We start from the raw sequence: 20,455 nt of genomic DNA on the forward strand, positions 1-20,455 counted from the left end.
ATATTAATATATTTCTTTTTAATTTTAAAAAAAATTATAATGTATGGGTTATGTGTCAGTGTTAGTGTGTTTTGTATTTAATCGAATTTCAATTTTATTTTTTATTCAAGTTAGTTTCAAATTTTGTTTATTTTATTTTATTAGTCTCAATCTTCAATTTTAGAAAAGAAAATCTTTATAATTTTTAAAATTAGATGAAAAATTCTTCATTATTTTTAAAATTAATGTTTTTTTCATTATTTTAAAACTAAAAGATTTATTCTTCATTATATTTAAAATTTGAAGGAAAATTTTTTATTATTTTTAAAATTAGAAAAAAATTTCATCTATTATTTTTAAATTAGAATAAAAATTCTAATTTATTTATAAAATTAGAAGGTAAATTCTTATTTATTTTTAAAATTAGAATGAAATTTTTTATTGTTTTTTTGTTTATTATTTTTAAACCAATTCTAACCCTATTTTTCACATGTGAAAAAAATAAAACATAAATTTAATTATTTTATTCAAATAATATAGTTAGAGTTGGTTTTAAAAATAATAAAAGATATATTTAATAAAAATTTAATTTAATCTCAATTTAAAGAAAAACAAAATTGGAATTGAATTGAACAAAGTTAATAAAAATTAGAACTAAATTAATAAAGATTAACAAAATGAATACTTACTTGACCCGTGACTTGACACATGGTACTGATATTGTCATGTGATATAATATTAACTTGACACGTGAACAATTTTTTTAATTAAAAAAATTAAAAAAAATATTATAATTTTTTTTAAAAAAATATTATAATTCTTTTTAAAAAAATATTATAATTCTTTTTTAAAAAAATAAAAAATAATCACGAATTGACGTGTGATTTAGATAACGTTATAAAAAAAATGACCGAATTGAACATAAATTACAAAAATTAAGATTAAATTTAACACTCACATTACTATTTAAAAATAAAATTAAAAGATTTCTCCAAATATTAAAACTGAATGTCTTATCATTCATTATTATTTTTTATATAATAATAATAATTATTATTATTATTATTTTCCTTAAAATATATAGAACAGGATAGGTTACTCATAATTGTGTGTTGTACACAGAATATCATTTACATTTATAAAGTATTTTATTCTTTTATATATTAATAATAATATTATTATCAATTCATTTATTTATTCAAAGGCTAAAAATATGTGATGATAAGATTAATCACATATTAATTACCGCTGAAAACGTGTCTAACATCGTTTGTGTATGGTAACTTTCAAACCATGAGCCATTGATAATATTGTCATCATCCTATATTTCACTGTATGACCTGGCACCAACTTGAACTTGTAAAATCTGCACAAAATAGCTAGCACCATCCTCATCTGCAGATATGCAGAGTCCTTGCCAAGGCATATCCTAGGACCTGCCTATAATAGGTGCAAAGGAAAATAAGAAACACCAACTTTGGATTGTAATCACATCATATTACAGAGTTCTAAGGAGATCAAAGTACCTGAAAAGCAGTGAATTTGAATGGAGACTCGTTTTTTAGAACACCATCTTTGAACCATCTCTCAGGGACAAACGAAGCTGCATCAGAACCCCAATTATACTCCATCCTTCCCATAGAGTATGGAACATATGTTACCATTCCCCCTGCCTTTACTTTCGTTCCATCTGGCAATACATCATCCTCTAATATGCCCTTAGGATCCTACAATTCAACACTCATGTTCACAAAACTTGTTCATAAAACAAAAAGTAGTACATTAAAGCAACAACCTTAGTGAAGTGAACCTCTCTTTAAAAGTACATGAAAGTGCTTTGCTTATGATAAAACCAAGAAAATGTGTCTTGTTAATACATTTTCAGGAATTCAAATATAAGTATAAGTCTCACTTTAGATAGAAAATTCATAAACTTATTATCTTAATATTTTAGATCGAAAAGGGTGTCAATCACTTTTTGGGTTGGCTTCAGAAAATTGAGAAAAAACACATTTTAAGTGTGAGGTATTATCTTAAACCAACTAACATGCTTAAAACCAACTTGTTTTCTGAGCAATAGTTCAAAAGTTGCCTCACATTTTATGGAATTTTCATAACTAGAACTAAATCAATGTAGGAAAATGCACACCTGAGGAACTGCTGGATACAATCTTAAGGTCTCTGTTATCACAGCATGCAGATAGTGCAATCTCTCTAGTGAATCTTTATTCAAAAGCCTTGAAAATTGTTCTACTCTTTGATTGAATGATTCTGAGTCCTCTTTGTCAAATTGAGGCAAGGAAATGTTCTCTTCTTTTGCATGATTCTCCTCAAAAAGTTTCAGCTCAAGGTAAAGTTTGTCAGCAACATGAGCATGTGTCATTACCATGTATATGGCCCATGACAGGGTTGTTGCAGTTGTGTCTCGACCAGCAATGACAAAGTTCAACACAATATCTCTCAAACTCTTGTCCGTTGCATTGCTTTCTCCTAGTTCTATGAATCTTGACAATATATCATGCTTCATCTGTTTTTTTAACATAGGTCATGAATCAATGTATGTTTGATGTTTACTATGTGGTTAGGATATAAAGCTACCTGATTTTGTTGCCCGCTTTTTCTGACATCTTCTATCTCTGCCTTCCTTTTCCGAATTACTGAGTAGGTGAAATCATCAACAACTTTGATACTCTTCTCAAGTTGTGCTTCAGAGCCTATACTTAGAATTTTCTTAATCTTCCAAAGTGGATCAATGAAACGAAGTGTTACTATGATATTTGCAGTGTCAAATGCATCGGCAAAACTGTTCTTTGGTAAATTGGAAGACAGTGTTCCAATTTCCACTCCAAATCCAACCTTACATATGGAGTCCAAAGTCATTCTCATCAACAGTTCCTGGTAATTAACATTTCAACCATCATCAACTGCAAAATCTCCTACTTTGAAAACAAAATTAAGAACATGGAGAATGGTAGCAGAACCTGCATGTCTATTTCTTGGTTAAGAATAGATGCTTGACTGAGAATAGCAGAAAGTTTCAAGGCATATTCCCTGAAAACTTTTGTGCTAAATTCCCTTAAATTTCTGGATGCAAACTCTAAGCTTGCAGTTTTCCTTTGCTTCTTCCAAGTCTCACCATCAACATTAAATATCCCATCTCCAAGAAGCACTTCCATATATGAATGGTACACTTCACCCTGCAATCAAAACCACAAACTTTTCCATCAAAAACTTTCATTATGCAGATAAAGAGTAAAATCCTTTTATACAGTTGAACAATAAAAGAACATTCTTAATATGGTTTTTAAGACAATTATTGTAAGAGTTAAGAGATTTACCATGTATGCATGCATGCACTATTTAGTAAAAGTAGTATGACTGAAACATTTGATGTAGATTACCTTAGGATAATTATTGAAGTTGGTCTTGAGTACATGTTCTACATTATTAGGGTCAGCAATGTAAGTATAAGTTGTGAAAGGCATAGGAACAACAACAGTTTTTGATTTGGTCAAATAATTGACAAGCCAATCATGCATTCTGTCATAGTTCATCAATTGTTCAATAGCAGCTCCAAAAAAGGGCCAAGTTTTTGGACCTTTCTTGTTTCTTTGACTCCATCTATGTATGAACATCCATGAAACAACCATGCATATCAGTACTACTAACCCTCCCATGTTTCATAGGTCCCTAAAGGTAGCAACTAATGCCAGGTTCCTCTCAAAACCTTATTTTTAAGACATGAAAAATAACTGCATACGATAATATACATGTCACAAAAGATGCATGTTTTTTTGTTTTTGACAAGCACAAAAGGTGCATGCTTTGAGTGATTGGTTGATGTTTCTCTTTACAACAATTAAGAGGGAACAGAGGTAGTTAAAATGTAGGTATCTAACTGGTTTATTTATTTGTTTTTAGTTATGTGTTAGCATCTCTGTCACATTCTTTTAGTGCTTGTGGTTTTAGAACTGTAAAGATAAAGAAAATATTCATTTCTTTCGTGCCATTGACCTAAACAGAACATAACAACCGATATGGAGGTGATCTTCTTTAATTCTTCTCTTATATAATTTAATCATTTAATATTGATACTATTTTAATAAAAAAATTACTTATATAAATTAAGGCTGTTTCAATCATTTCCGTCTGCATCTCTAATTTTCGAAAATAACCTTAGAAATTAATTTTTCTTTGTTGAATAATTTTGAAATTTCTTTTTATTAGATTTTAAATTTTAATAAAGAAAAAATCATTTACCGAATCTTAAAATATGATGAAACTATGAAATTTAGAATTTTTTGAATTATAAATGACAGTTTTGAAATTTTAAAAAGTTTTGAAGATACAAAATGAAATGATAGGAGGTGTCGATTGAAACAATCATAAATTAAAGTGTGAGTTGTGCTTTTGAAATTTTAGCCACTTGACTGATAATTTTAACATTTCAGCTACTTAATTTCTTATTAGTTAAATTAACATAATTTCTTGTTATTAAATTAGCATAAGTTATCTATTGTCAATATAAATTTATTTCACGCCTTCATTCAATTAAAAATCATTACATAAATGTTAAATAAATATTTGACAATTTATGCTAATATTAACTTTTACACTTTCTTTGGTTGATGAAAATACCTTAAGAAAAAATAAAAGTAAAGTAAAGAACTTAATTTATAATTCTTCATTTTAGAAAGTAAAGAAATTAGGATATCGTTTTATATCAAACACAAAATTTTACATTTCTTAGGTAAGCAAAATAATAAAACATAATAACAATCTCGTCACATGTCAATGAAAAAAAATTAAATGATAAAGATTTAATTGTAAAATACAAAAATCTTGAATACTTAATATTCAAATTTTTTTTATATAAAGTCAATTAAAAATAATCAAATTTAACATGAACTTAAATTTAATTAAAATCAATTTCAAATAATCATGTTTATTTTATTTTTTTTCATCCATTTAAACTATATATCTAACTTTTTTTCATTTTGGGTACCATCAAGAAATTATTTAGTCAATCAAATATAAAATAAAAACACCTAACTAGAACGAAACTGAAATTACTTATTTTTTTACTATGTCTGAACTAAAATCTTAAGAAAAAGATAGAGACAAATGGAACAAAATTATAATCTGTCCTAAAACTACACTTACAGACACAATATTTTAGGCTGTAAAGTTGGGCCTAAAGATGAAGAAGCCCAAAAAAGAAGGCCCATTTACTGATAAGCCTGGTGGTTGGAGCTGTCGCCACTGTTGGTGGTGGCCGTAGTGACAAACAGAGGGAGAGATGTCGAGATTGCGAAGACTGATACAAGCTTCGGTTGATGCTACCAAGAGAGGTTCTTTTTCTTCTCAATCTTTAATTTGTTCTCTTTCATTCAAAATATTTTCTCTCTCTAACTCTTTTTCTGCATTGGAACAAAAGCTTTATCCGGTAATCTTGATGATTTGATGCCACCACCGGAGAGACCCATCTTCAGCTTCAATTCCAAGAAAGAGTTAAGCAAGTGGCATTTGTATTCTGATTCCGAATTTGGAGGTGGGGTGCCTCGTTTCGTGCCACTACTCAATTGATTATTGTGAAGTTTGCATTTTTTTTTATTCTTTCATCGTTTCAGTTTTTGGGGTTTTAAATGTTTTTGTTACCCAGGTTTGTCCTCTGCGTCTCTGCAGATAACTGAGTCGGAGAATGGAGTAACTTCTGGAATCTTCTCCGGGAACCTCTCTCTGGATGTCTCTGAGGGCTCTAAATGGAAAATTACTCGGGGTGGCTTCTGTGGAATGCGCTCTAAAAAGGTTAATTTCTTCAAAAACAACCATATTGGATTCTGTTAATGTGATTATTGGTGCTGATTTTTTTTTTCTGTACCAAAAAAATTAATTAGAATGCACTTGCAAAGTAACTTGTAAAGGGTTTTTGGCAACCATTATATCGTCGAGATTGTCATCTTTGAAGTGTAATAAGATTGTTCAGTTTTATACTATTTTAAAAATCGTATCCAAAGAGTATTTCTGATCAGTTGATTGTGGAAGAATCTTTACGCTGACAGTGTGTGGAAGAGAAATTCTATATTAAATGTTATTCTTACACAAGTCTTTGTGTCTGCAGTTTGATGGTTTTATTGATTTGGATTCATATGATACCATTGCGATGAAACTTAAAGGAGATGGAAGATGTTATATATCTACTGTGAGTGCACTTTTTCGTTGCCATTTATATTATGCAAGGAAATCTAGAGGTTGAGGGGCTTAAAAATTTCATTTCTCGGGTGATGTTATGAGTATTCTACCTTTGGTGATTTTTGTGCAGATCTACACGGAGAATTGGGTCAATTCACCTGGACAGATGGAAGATAACTCATGGCAAGCTTTTGTTTATGTGCCTGAAGGCAACTGGTACATTACAAAGGTAAGTTCTATTTGCTTCTCACTGCTTACAACATACTTATGATTGACCAGGTTTTCATTGTGTTGTTAAAGCCTTCGCTTTTGTAGGACGTCTGCTCAGATAACTTATCTTTGAGTGATGTGTATTCTGTTGCTTACAAGTTATGACCATTTTTCCTTCTATACATTATTTTACTAGTTGTGCCAAATTAAGTGGCGAAAATTATAGGTTTCTCTTTGGGAAAATAAGGACTTGAACTACTCAAATCAGATGCAACGAAAGATTTTGCACATCAGCACATTACCTTTGTAGCGTTCCATCTACTTCCTTAGAAGCCTTACTACTACAATGTTTATAAAAGGTCTAGGTGTAATTAGGAATACAATTCCTGGAATCAAAGCATAACAGTACACTAATTATTTTGCTTTGATTATAAATCTCTAGAGCATTAACACTGGATCATGGAATTTATAAGTTCGAAAGCTTCTTATATATTACTGGAGGCTGCCAAGGAAGTGTAAACACTTCAAAACAATAGTTGTTTGTGTCATAACTGCATCAGACTCGTGTAAATGTTGGAGAGTTCACAGGATTTCAACTTTTAACTAACACAAGTTATTTTTTCTTTTCTATTCTTTTTTAACTCAATACCAATAAAGATGTTAATATCACAATAATTAAATAAAGTATGGATTTTTTATTCATGTGTGATTTTCAAAATTTTCTATACAATTTTCTAGTGGTACCATATTTGTAGTTTTCAGGAAGGAACTTTTTTGCATAAGAAATGTTGATTGTTTCTATAGATCTTATGCTTAACATTATAATTTCTGTGCTGCTCATTTTTGGAACAACTCATGTCTTCAACTGTCATGGTTGCTATTCATATAAGTATCAAATATCAACATTGTTATTTGTTAGTGAGCAAAATAGGTCTTGTTGTGCACCGATCTTATTTTTGAAGTTGGGTGGACAATATGTCAACATATAATAGAATTTTGCTAGGTTTTGTACATGGTTAAGCTCTGTCTATGGCTTCATAATCAAGTCTCATGCCCCGATAAAGGAGGGTTGTGTAGATCCTCTGCATCCCACATAATTTGTCAATATACTAAACACGGATCACTCATGCTCTTTATCCAAGTGCAATGACATCGTGTAATCTACTTAGTGGGCATTGCCTATTGACATAAGAGTTTCTTTGTGTTGTTTGTACCTGGTTGATTTTCTAAATCAACACAAGTGATGGGTATCACATGCATGTTACATTCATTGATTGCCAGATTCCTCTAGCTCGGTATTTACCTACTTGGAGAGGGAATGTTATAGATGCAGATTTGGAAATGAATCCATCGCGTATTTTGGGCATGTCTTTGTCTGTCAATGCTGAGGGTGGTGTCCCAGGTGCTAGATCTGGACCAGGTGATTTCAGAGTTGATCTTGATTGGATCAAAGCCTTGAGGACAGAATGAAGTGAATAGTTTACACATAAAAATCAAGAATTTTCCTCTTCTTCTAGAGTGCCCTTTTTTGTAATAACAATGTATCATTTGATGGCTCCTAATGGAAAAATATATTTGGTAGTTATTAAAGTACCGATACAAAGACTGTATTATTGAGTGCTATAGTAGATCCAATAATGTAAGCACTTTCGAAGAACAAAATTCATTGTTTTCATCATGTTCACAGCAGAAGAATCAAGACTTATTGTCACCTTGACAATACTGCTGACATAATTGGATTGTCGGTCATCAATTAACTGTGGTGAATGAATTTGATAGAAATGTGCAATGCTACTAACCTAGTCATAGGGGGCAAATATCATTATCAGTTAGTCTTGTACCCATACACAAATTAAAGCTGATTCCTGCAATTATAATCTTCTCATGCTATAGAATATTAGTAGATTACTATAGTTTTCCCAACTAAATGATGCCTTCTGCTAAGAAAGGGTTACTAAATGTGAAATGCTGGCAATCTATATCCTAGGTTGTTGAAAATCAATTATCCCGCTTTTCAATCGAAAAGCAAATTTCAGCTGTTTATTAATTCAAAATCATTTCACTATTTTAAGTTATGCATAACTTTAAAACAAATTGGCCAAGTCTCAATTTTAATTTTGTGTTTTGTAATAAATTTAAGCTAAAAATAGATAATTGAGAATGTTTAGAAGAGAGGGATGTATTCGTGACATATTGCTTCGAATCAAACTTAATTGATTTATTTATCAATAACATGAATGGAACTGGATTATTTATTTTTTTCAAACGAAATCTCATTTTTTTAATTCCGCGGATGAAAGAATATGTTAAGTGGTCAACTTGGTATTTCAACAGAGATCAGTCGTTAGTAAAGATAATAGATCTTTTTGGACTAATGTCAAGATAAAGAAAATATCATAGTTTTATTTTGATTTATTATGGAATCTATAATTGGGCCAGAAGACTTCTATATTCCTTTTGAAGTATATGCCACTACCCACTCCTCGTTATCTTGACGAAACTTTAAGTTGAACAGTTGATAAACCAGTGGGATATAGATATCTTTTATGACTTTTCTGCTGCTTTTTTTCAGCAGAAGATATCTTATCTCATCAGTGCTATCAGTCATAATGACTGAAGATCCTAATAAGATAAACTTAGAAATTACAAGGTTGATACTGTTTGATCTTATTATGTTAAATGTACTCTTTGGATATAAATATTTTTAGTATACCTCACTTAACTTATTCACTTAATTATGTATATGAATGGATTAGAATGAATATCTTTCATGTAAGTACTTTCTGGTATTAGTTTTCTATGACAGGGCAGTGCCTGTGTAAATCGTTTTTGGTTGAATTGTAACTAGAACAAGAATACACATAGACGATCCACTTGAATTGGCTAGTTGTAGGGGGTTTAGATGCTTTGCATGCAGTCATGTATTCAAATATAGTTCTATCATAATACCAATAACACATGCATAGATTTCATCTCAATAAAAATTTGGCCCAATGCATGAAGGAAGAACTAATCTTGAATCTTTGAGGAGAGAAGTGCTGAAGTTTAGTGTTTGATCTTGACATGAAGAAGGATACCTGTGAAAAAAGAAAGAATAGTCAATACTGATGTGCCACTAACTAATTTTATACAAAATATAAGTTTTACTAATTTAATCCTTAAATTATAAATATTTATTTGTAAAAGTTCAAACAATAATAAGAAATGTTTGGTGTTTTGTATGTAATAAACCTTAATGTATATTAATAAAGTAATAAACAATTTCAAATTAATGTGTGATTTTATAGATAAACTTACTATATGACACTTTTCTTAATGCAGTGATGAATTTTCAAATAAAGTTATTCAGTGATGCAACAATATCTGCAACTTAGGATCAACCCTTCTCTCTTTGTACATAAGAGCAAAACTAGGAGCAAGTTGTGTTTAGCTTTGGACTTTGCAATTGAAAGGGACTTGGTGAATTGATTCTTATAATAATAAAATGTCCTTCTGTGTCACGGTAAAGCCACTTGACAGTTAATTACTATTCTTGCTGCAACAACTTGCTATATTCTGTCTTGTTCTCTTTTTTCCTTTTTTTGCATTATTGTTACTAAAATTGGAGTGTGATTAGAATCTATGGGGCCACATAAGTAACTAAACAAAAAGGGATGCATTTTGGCTGCATTGAACTGGAAATTGATGTCTCTCAATGTGCAAGTTGTGAAAACAAGTTGCAAATTGCCATAAGAAGTCAATGCCATGAGCCTTGTTTGTTGAGTATTTGGTCAAGTTTACCCAGCTGAAATAAAATAGTTTTTAAAAAGTATAGAACAAAATAGAGTGCCCCCACAAACTTTTTGGTGATTAAGACGATGAGATGGGAATTTTTTTGAACTTGTGGTTGCATTCCAACAACACAACCAAAGAAAGGATATGGTTTTCCTTTTCCTATGTCCTATTTTAGAAAAATATATATATATATTAAATTGATGGATCTTCTTCTTTATATTTTATTGAACATTTTTTATCTTTACTTAATGAGAATTAAATTCATATTTAAATTTTTCAACATGAATGAACAGTTTAGTCTATAAAAAATGGTATTTTTATTCTAATATTAGTGTTTAAAGTTAAGAAAAACTAAATTAGGTTTCCAAAATTTATAAATATATTATTGAAATAAATGAAATTCACTTCTTTTTCCATTTTGTTTCTAAACATGTTATTATCACTCTAGTTCTAAAAGTTTGGACTAAAATGAAGATGAACAAAATGGTACTTTTAGGAAGTTCATAGGAAACCCTAGAAAAAGCCTAGGGACTCGCCTATTTTTCTTAGCTTGATGAACTAATATGACGGTGAGATAAAGCTTTAGAACTTAATGTCTTTTTCTTTAATAAAATATAAATTGTTAGTGCATTACCTTACAACTTATATAAGAGTTAAGAAAATAAATAAATTTACATTAAGAAAAAATAAACTTACATATTCTTATTAATAAGGGGTTGAGCCAATAATCTTGACTGAAATGATCGCCAAATACGCTCTGTTTTCATAAAGAATCATGTGGACAGAAATGTTTGTTGCCCACTTCAATCTTAATGCTATATTTTTTTTTTCAAATAGAAAATTCTGGTTTAGTCTACAAAGTGGTTTCATCTATGTACAATAACTTTCTGAAAATAATAATAATTGAATTGTATTTGATCTTAATACATTGAAATTGAAAAAAAAAAGTTTGTGATATGATGTGTACGGGCAAATACATCGCTTTTCCAAAAATTCTCAGAATCCTAACATTACAATCAATTCACTAGTTCGAGATAAGTGGATGCACTTTCATTTTAATATTTTTATTTAAACTTGAGATTAACACTAGAAAAATAATTAAACTTACATCTTTTTAAAAGTAAAAGTAAATAAAAACAAATTTAACTAAATTCATCTTATATAGTATGATTATTTAATCACTTTAAATTTGGACAGTTTAACTAGAGAATCCGTAAAGATGATTATGTTAAATCTAAATATTATTATAAAATTTATAAATATAAGATGAAAGTACTATGATAAGTTAGTTATATTTAATATAAAGTTATTATTATATTGTTGAATTTTTATTGACTTTGACATTAAATACTGCTAGTAACTCTTCAATTTTGATCAATATAGTAAATGTAAAATAAAAAGAAGAACTTTAACATAAGTTTAGAATTAGAAAAGAATTTATTTTTTTATTATTCATAGAATTAATAGAAGAAAAAAACATCCAAATACTAACAAAGAACAACAACAATGACACCCAATTAAAACCAGTCTAATCAAACTCAAACAACAGTGACATAATGGGGAATTTAGATATAAAAATAAAAGATTAACTAGTGATAAAAATGGTAAAAAAAAAAGGGTTATATATAGGTGGTAGAGTCTTGAAGCAAGCTAAGGCCAGGATTAGTCCACGATCTTCACATATGAACCTTTTCCTTCTACTTGCAAGACAATGTCTCCTATCACCTTTAAGTGCATGCTTGTGATGAAGAATTGAAGATGGTCGTATCTTGTACAGAATCATACATAGTGTGGTATTGTGTCACGTTCTGGCACGTGATTTCGAGGAACTTCTACTCCTACATGGCCATAGGGACCACCACCACCAAGAGACATATATATACACACACATATTTATATATATACACATATCAAAGGACTATTTGTCTTTGTCACTGCCATAACTCTTGTGGTTCAACACTTTCTGGGCCCACGGGATCATACATCATGTCTACTTCATTACATCACATGAGATGAAAGAATAGTTCCAAAACTTCAAAATATCACTCTTCTGGTTTGCTGCAAGAAATTATCTGATAAACTTACCAAAATGTATCTGTCAAAGTCTGTGTTTGAGCAATTCTTTTTACCGTAAAAATATTAAAATGGCATAATTTTCTTTTTTCAAAATCATTGAAATGGACAGTTTAAGAAAAAATTACAAATGGGCTAGTCGTGTTAAATATGATTTCATTTGTGAAGAAATCGTGTAAGGTGATACAACTTTAGTATATATTATTAAGCAGAAGTAATGTAAAGAATTATCACTTTGGGTGTAGGTTTTTCATACTTTATTTCAAGTCAGTTAAAGGTATTTTTAAATGTTTTCAGTTAAAGTTTTTTCGTTCCAAAATCGTTTGAGTGTACTCAAACAAAAATACTCTGATGTTCAAAGTAAGTGGTTAATTCGAGCGGAGGAGATTATAATAAAAATTTAAATTCGTAAAATTTTAATCATGATTTATTATCTAGTAAACAATTTTTACTAGTAATCTTGATTAGAAATAATTTTTAAAGATTTTTACTGTTAGAGGCAGTCCATTTGATCTGTTTGTCCGCATGATTGATTAATAAGTAATACTTATCTTGATTGGATAGTATGTGTCAGTGATAACGATCTACTAGAACCGATCGGAACTCGGTCAAAGGACCATTCACAACGGCTTAGAATGTGTAGAAATATTATATAACTTTTGTTCAATTTCAAAAATTTTGTTACTTTAACATTATTTAAATTTATAAAATTATATTGAAATCGTGACAGATTTGGAACATGGTGGGTTAGTTAAATAAACAGCATAAGTTTTGGTGAGAAAATTACACAGAAGAGGTAGTATTCTGTTCTTTTCACCTTGCATGCAAACATACAATGAATGCTGACGACATGCCATGATGTCCCAACTTTGGGTGCTTATTGGCCTCATCTTCCAAAGTTCCATAGTGTCACTTTATTTTTCTTTTTGTCAAAATTGAAATAGTATATTTCTGGATCGTGACCATTAAGGATCTGAACGTGGGAGACAATGCAAGAGTGAAACTATTCTTGATTTATAGTGTGAAGTTGATCTTTAAAATTATAGGTTCATAATAACATAGGTCTGTAATCAAAGTATCTATATTTTGCACAAACATAACCTGTTTTCGAAAAGTGAGTTCAGTTCTTAACCTTTTTCTCTTTCTGTGCTATAAGACAGTGACAATGCAATCAATTCTCCAAGCTGTTAAACAGCTTGATAAACCAGTGGGACCCACAATTAGATCCAACTTTCTTCTCTCTTTCCTCTTAAAACTCACAAACTCATTAAGAAAAGGACTTTCACATCCACAGAAAAAAAAAACACTTTCACATTCACAGAGAAAGAACCTTCTGGACACACTCTCCCATGAAATATCTAAGCTACCACAGAATCTCAGCCTTACGTTATTACCACCCTCAATCCTCATACATAGTCCAAACCAACTACCTTGCTTTTTATCAATTATTTGTTTATTTTTATCCATTTTATTAAAGAAAAGTTTTCATTTTTATACATCTTTCTAAAAAAAGTTGAATAATATATATATATACACACACACACGATCAAAGTTGTTGAATTTTGAAGATTTTTCTACAAAGAATAGGCGAAACTAGATATTACTAAAAGGGGATTTTATCATACTTTAAAATTTTCTTTAAAGAGTAAGAAAATCAAATAAAAAAAAAAAAAAACTATATAAGGTGCAAGGCAGGGTTAGAGGTTCTGGAGTGTTCATGAGATCCTCTTTTGCTCTTCACCTTTCACTCCACGGAATCAAAAGCAAGTGCTGAGTTCCGTGTTCCTATTCACAAAAACATGTAGAGCACCAAACCCAACTTGCCATCAAAGTTTAATAATATATTTTATATATATTATACCATTTGCTTGACAGTAGTATTAATATTGCTGTTGTGGTGTGATTTTGGTGTCTCTTTTTTAATGTTATGGTTGTACGGAGTTCGTGTGTTAGTTCAATTCGTCGACAAGAAACCTTGGTTTGATAATTGATTGGTTCTGTGGAGAGTTTTCCTTTGGTGTGGTTGGTTTGTAGGAAGTTTGGTTTGTTGGTGGCGGTGGGAATAGCAATGGCTAATGAAGGAAACAAAAGCAATGACTTCTATACGATCTTGGGGTTGAACAAGGAGTGCACTGAATTGGAGCTAAAGAAGGCATATAAGAAACTTGCAAAGGTTTGAATTGAACCCAAATGGTTCTTTTTCTGTTCTTCTTTGCTCTTCTCTGAACCATGTTTCTTAAATATTAGCCGTTGTGAATGATGTTTTGTTTTTTTTATGGGATAGAAGTGGCACCCGGATCGTTGTGCTGCATCTGGGAATTCAGAGTTAGTGGAACAAGCTAAGAAGAAATTCCAGGAAATTGGGGAAGCCTATTCTGGTAATGCCCTTTAGATGTTTCCACGATTGAACATTGACCCATGATTGACTTGTTCATTTTCTCCTAAAAATTAAAGAAAAGTTTGAATTTTGCTCTTGTTTGAAATCTCATTCCTGTGCTGTTTATTTGGTGTAAATGGTGTTTTTCCTCTGTGACAGTTTTATCTGACGCCAACAAAAGGCTAATGTACGACGTTGGTGTCTACGATAGTGATGACGACGAAAACGTAAGTCATTCACCTCATCTCATGCCATCTTCTACAGTAACCATGCCCTGAGGTCCGCTCATCCCTATGTTTTATTGCCTCGAATAGAAGCAATTTCAGTTTGACCCTCTTTTTCTCGAAGTAACCAATTTGGTTCTATCTTTTTGCAATTTTGTTATTTTATGTGTTTAAGGGTAAATCTTGTTTTTCCATGCATTTATATTTTTTCAGTGGGGGTTCTAAATTGAAATAAGGAAGGAGAGCAAATAGTGTAGATTTGTGATTCAATCATCGTATACCGTTGAATTGTTAAGGTTGTTTTAACTTTTACAGAAATAGTATAGAAGTGACGTATTTTTTTATTAATTTGTATACTGTTCTGTTTTTCTAATCAGCATAAGTGAATGAAGATAATATGCATGAGATTTGAAGGGTCTGATTTTCACTCAACGGTGATGATTAGATTGTGTGAATGCATGAGTGTTATTGTTGTCCTGCAGTCTTGTCACGTTTCTGTTTTTTGCACCGTCCATGTTTTTATTTTCCTGTTAAAAGGGGCATCTTCTCGGGGAGTAATAAGAATCCGATAAGTCCTACAAAAACTTGGCTGTACTCATTGGGATTGTCACAAACAAAGGCACAAGCTTTGTTACAAGTCAATTTGTGTGTCACAGATCACATGGGCATGTTGCTTATAGAATTCAGTGAGAGGGGAATAATTCATCGAATCGAGTTTGGTTTTGGTGGAGGGGACTGAATCTTGTTCGTGATCCCATAATTTTGTTGATCTGATCAAACAATTAATTTCTTTTTTGCAGGGCATGGGGGACTTTTTGGACGAAATGTTAACAATGATGAGTCAGACCAAATCAAATGTGAGTCATCATCTACTTAGTGGGGTGTTGGGTCAGAAAGCTATGCAGTTTCAATGTTGTTTGTTTTATATGTACTTTTGGTTTGGTGGATAAAGCTAGACATACACATAGTGTTTGTTTTTGTCAAATACTATGTAGTTTATAGTTTTTCTATTGTCATGAATGGACCAATCCATTGTCACCAAGCCACCTTTTTCTTTTCCTTTTTGGACTGGCGACCTAACCAAATGCTAAGAAATCAGAAGGCTATTATTGAAGTTTCTTGTTGGACCTAAAAAAATTAATAATGAAGTTTCTTGCAGCATGCCAAAACAGCAAGTAGTTGAAGGCCAGTTAGCCAACACGCCTTTTATCATTCTTGGCTAAATTAGAATCATCAAAGTTTTCAATAACGTGTTTTCCATACATGTAAAACTAAATTAACTCTTGTTGTATATTTTAAACTGTGACTATCGGTCTGAGAACTCCATTGAGTTTTTGCTAGTTTTGAAAGAATGATCCTTGGTATGATAATCTAGTAGAAGTTTGAAAAAATTGAAAGCATCTAAAGGTTGGTGCTAGAAGCGTATTTGAGCATAGACTATTGATGAATTTATATGTGAAATAACAGGAAAATGGAGAGGAGAGCTTTGAGGAGTTGCAACAGTTGTTTGAAGACATGTTTCAAGCTGATATTGGATTGGATGGAAGCCCCTCTCTTTCTTCTGCCGATTGCTCTAATTCATCTGCTTACATGACTTACAGTGAAAGTTCTAGTTCAAATAAACGCAATTCCACTGAGATGAAATTTGGGAAGGCAGAGGACTCCTCTGTCTTTGACACCAGTTACCAGAATTTCTGTTTTGGGGTTAGTATATACTGCATTTTGCTTATATTTCATTTGATACATCATATATCATCAATGGCATACACATGAAAAATGAAGTGTTAGACTCAAAGTATATGGAAATTAAACTCAACAAGAATCTGCATTATCTGTTTGGAGTATTGGTTAAGGGAAAAGATAGTTTATTCAAGCTGAATCTTTCATCGAGTCTTTTAATCAGAGGTGTCTTTTATGTTGTTCGTGTCCACAAGGTCGGTCATGTAAACTATCATTACCAATGAGTGAGGATACAAAACAATGAAGTATGTGAGGTATGTGAAGATGGTAAGTGATTCCCTTTAGTCTTCTGCTTAATTTATCTCAGATTTTTGGCTGGTATTTGTGAAAGTTCCAATTCATGTGCATCATACATTACATGGCATAATATCTCTCATGCATTATTATGAGACTTAATTGAGTTTGTATTTTCTTGATCATGGTGTGAAGACAGGTGAACCTACTCCAAGATATAGAGGAAGAAAAGGAGAGAATTCCAGAAGGAGGAGGTAGAAATGGCAGAAAGCAAAAAATATCCTATGAACATGATGTTTAATCTGATGATAGCTACCAATGAAGTGTAGAAATTNTGTGTTGATTGAGGAAATTTAGAATTTGAATAATTAAGAAAATTAGTATGAGTTCCTATGTTTTAAAACTCTTTCAACCAATGTATTAAGAGAGGAGTATCAATTTGATTAATTGAACAAATTCATCACAAAATGCAATTGTTGACATCTCATACAACAATAAACAATAGCAGGACACTGATGAATACCACTTTTATGAAAAGTTTGACCCTGAATGCCATAAATGCCGCTGAGCATCACTTATTGTGAGATTGTTAAATTATCCACTTATACATACCAATAACAAATAAGCAATTGATCATTTCAACTAATTGAGTAATCTCCAATACCTTATATAAAGCGGTAAATAAACACCTTTATTGGTAATTAGAAACAATGTAGATCAAAGATATTTGATCTTCCAATTATAGAGCACTTTAACTTTTCTCTTAAGTTTCTCTTTTAAGAGGGATAAAGAGAAAGAAATCCCCTCTAAAATATGGAACTATAACTCTTTTATGTAACTTTTGTTGGTTATTTTTTTTTAAAACATTAATATTTATAATATGACCCCTCATCAAATTAGAATATTGGTTATGATATCTTGACTTCCTTTGATTATGACTCTACAAAGTAGTAGAGACCACTACAAAGTAGTAGAGACCACCACAAATGCATGTCTCTAATGAATTCTTATGTTAATGAGATGTATCTAAATAATTGAGTTTAGAGTCATTTGTCTTATGTGAATATGCATCAATTGTATTTATATGTGCTTAAATTGTATATATAACATGATTTCTTTAGTAACTCTTTTGTACACTAGCTTGTCCTTCTATATATTTTGTGTTTGTTTATCTCTTTAGCAATTATCACCTATTGACTTGAGCGTATGAGGAAGTAAATAGTAATGTGTTTATGGAGGAAAGTGATGATGTTATTTCTATAACATGTGGTGATTTTTTTTTATATGAGTTTGTTTTTAAAAAATTTTGTCCTCTAATTTGTATATGTTTTATTATTATGTTTATTATTTCATGATAACTATATTATTATATTATGTATATATGTTTTGCTATTTCTTTTATTTTATATATTTTATAATGTTTTATTTTAGTTTTATATTATTAAATGAGATGTTAGCATTTTTTAAATGTAGAAAGTTTTCAAAAACTAAACTAAAAGAAAAACTAAAATTAAAAATAAAATAAAATATTAAAAATTAAGAAAAATAAAATACAAGTGGCTAATATGAAAAGAAATATCCTGGCATATCTCGTATTAGAAAATATAGTAACAAAAATATGATTTTTCACCAAATTAACTTTTAGAATATAAAAATACAAAGAATAAAAGAAAAACAAACACAGTATATATTTTATATAATTAATTTTAAAATATAATATAAACAGTACTATAATCATAAATTTAAGACTTCAGTTTTTATTTTTACAACTAATAGTAGAATCATAAGTTTGAGACTTTAATATTCTATTACTCTTTTTATTAAAAATTAGGTGAAATATTTAAAATTTATATTCTTAATAAAACTCATATCTTTAATTTAAAAATATATTTTTTTTAGGAAGTTCGGATATTATATTATATTAAAATGATTACTATCAAGTTTTAAATGTTACATGATACAATAACACTCATAAAAAAAAATTAACTTATCGTGATTATTTTAAATATTTAATTTAATATATGTATGATATATTTTCTTTATAAGAATATTGAAAAGTTAGATCTTAGATTAAGAAAGCGAGAGGAGACGTGGTGGAGAAGAAAAGAAGAAAAGAAGAATGTGAAAAAATATTATAAACCATAAATTATTGGTATTTGAAGCCATCTATTAGTATATTCCTTCTCTGCGTGGAATCAACTCAATATTTTTCTTTAAAATTTAATATTCTTATTCTATTCCATTGTTATGAAGTAAATGCATTGTTTATTTACAATCATAATCATAGTGGATGATTAAAATAATACTCACGCCCCTTCTTCTTTTTTGTTTTTCTTCAAAAAGATACTATGATTAGAGAAATTATGAAAGATTCAACGTACTAATTTTATATACTCCAGCTAAATGTGTAAATTAATCACCACATGTTATAATTTAACAAGGTATACTTTTTATTTAAAAAATAATTGAAAAGGTCTGGTTAATTACATTTCGAACGATTAATTATAATTTAGATCATTTAGTGAGTTATTAATAAATCCGATCTACCATCAAGTAAATTGATCGGTCATAAGTCAAAGCATATTAATCTTAATATTAATCAATTTAAAGATGAAGTGTACATGATTAAATTAGTGTTAATTAAAAGCTTACACTAAAATCTATTAACAGAGGTTTGAGATAGGTGATTTGTATTTACTATATCATTAATTTCCATCTATCAACAATCTTGTGCAAATATCTTCTAAAATGTTCAGACGATTAGTTCTACCCAACACATGGATTTCAAGATAGCGTTCAGACCTTCAATAACACAATTTAGATAATTAACTTTAATTTTATACCCGAAACAATACTTATTAATTATAATATTTTACAATTTGACAAATAAAATTTGAAAATATTAATGAATGATAACTGATGTTTTACTATGAATGTTTTATTTTACAATTTGGATAATATGTATGAATTTGTTGGGATATTAAGGATATGTTTAATTTGAGAATTTTTTTGCTTGAAGTAATAAGCTATATGTTTTTCAAACTATGAGTTTAACCAAATCACTAAGTAACAATAACTGGACCAACTATGAAATAAATATATGTGATTTATGGATCACGTGATCAACCATTCATAAAGTTTAGAAAAAATGTTCTCACATGATTTTTCACATTTTATTATACTTTTTAGGAAATAGCTTTGATTTATTATAAGTGAAATAATGTTTTGACATTTATTTTTTGTGTTTTTCTAATTGTTAGTTCTTTACAGAAATATAATAATAGTAATATCAAATATATATTTTTTATAATTAGACGTAGGAGTACTTTTAATTATAAATATGTCAACACTTTTATTATAATTCAAATAATCAGTGATTAAGGCTAATAATTGTTTAACCAGCTTACACGTCAATTAACTAAAATTCTTTAATTACATATATTGTTATTTAATTTATCACTTATAACATTTATTAAAAAATTTATAATTTTATCAATCCATTAATATTTTAATGAAAAGACAATGTGCAAAACAGTATAAAAACTAAAATACCGTCTGTTGGTTTTTCAAATCAATATAATTATGATATTGTTTTTAAAAATTTCTTTGGAATACTTTGTTATCTCGTTAAGGATTTAACAGACTAATAAAA

At 29.7% G+C, this 20,455-nt stretch overlaps 3 protein-coding genes across 6 annotated transcripts; 2 read left to right on the forward strand and 1 right to left on the reverse strand.

Annotated features, from left to right (window-relative positions):
- Positions 1-1,154: 1,154 nt before the first annotated feature.
- On the reverse strand, positions 1,155-3,837 carry LOC148191477 (cytochrome P450 704B1-like). The gene is made up of 6 exons (XM_088102499.1): positions 3,381-3,837; positions 2,961-3,176; positions 2,578-2,874; positions 2,129-2,506; positions 1,506-1,706; positions 1,155-1,419 (listed from the first exon to the last, which is right to left on the reverse strand). The coding sequence occupies exons 1-6, from the start codon at positions 3,654-3,656 to the stop codon at positions 1,240-1,242; spliced, it is 1,548 nt and encodes a 515-aa protein (XP_087958625.1). The 5' UTR covers positions 3,657-3,837; the 3' UTR covers positions 1,155-1,239.
- Positions 3,838-5,171: 1,334 nt separating this feature from the next.
- On the forward strand, positions 5,172-8,134 carry LOC148191478 (putative complex I intermediate-associated protein 30). Its single transcript, XM_088101557.1, has 6 exons — positions 5,172-5,330; positions 5,417-5,530; positions 5,642-5,787; positions 6,101-6,181; positions 6,302-6,400; positions 7,663-8,134. The coding sequence occupies exons 1-6, from the start codon at positions 5,279-5,281 to the stop codon at positions 7,849-7,851; spliced, it is 681 nt and encodes a 226-aa protein (XP_087957683.1). The 5' UTR covers positions 5,172-5,278; the 3' UTR covers positions 7,852-8,134.
- Positions 8,135-13,900: 5,766 nt separating this feature from the next.
- LOC148191479 (uncharacterized) lies at positions 13,901-17,129 on the forward strand. 4 transcript variants are annotated; one of them, XM_088102372.1, is made up of 7 exons: positions 13,904-14,401; positions 14,513-14,606; positions 14,765-14,832; positions 15,630-15,686; positions 16,297-16,533; positions 16,764-16,836; positions 16,999-17,128. In XM_088102372.1, the coding sequence occupies exons 1-6, from the start codon at positions 14,297-14,299 to the stop codon at positions 16,791-16,793; spliced, it is 591 nt and encodes a 196-aa protein (XP_087958498.1). In that variant the 5' UTR covers positions 13,904-14,296; the 3' UTR covers positions 16,794-16,836; positions 16,999-17,128. The 4 variants fall into 4 exon arrangements, with proteins under 4 accessions (XP_087958496.1, XP_087958499.1, XP_087958498.1 ...); XM_088102370.1 differs by lacking the exon at positions 16,764-16,836 and having other exon boundaries at positions 13,901-14,401; positions 17,003-17,122; XM_088102373.1 differs by lacking the exon at positions 16,999-17,128 and having other exon boundaries at positions 13,903-14,401.
- Positions 17,130-20,455: the final 3,326 nt, after the last annotated feature.

Source organism: Vigna umbellata, chromosome 11 (assembly GCF_029865625.1).
Source record: "Vigna umbellata cultivar VRB3 chromosome 11, Vumbellata_1.0, whole genome shotgun sequence".
NCBI classification, from domain to species: Eukaryota; Viridiplantae; Streptophyta; class Magnoliopsida; order Fabales; family Fabaceae; genus Vigna; species Vigna umbellata.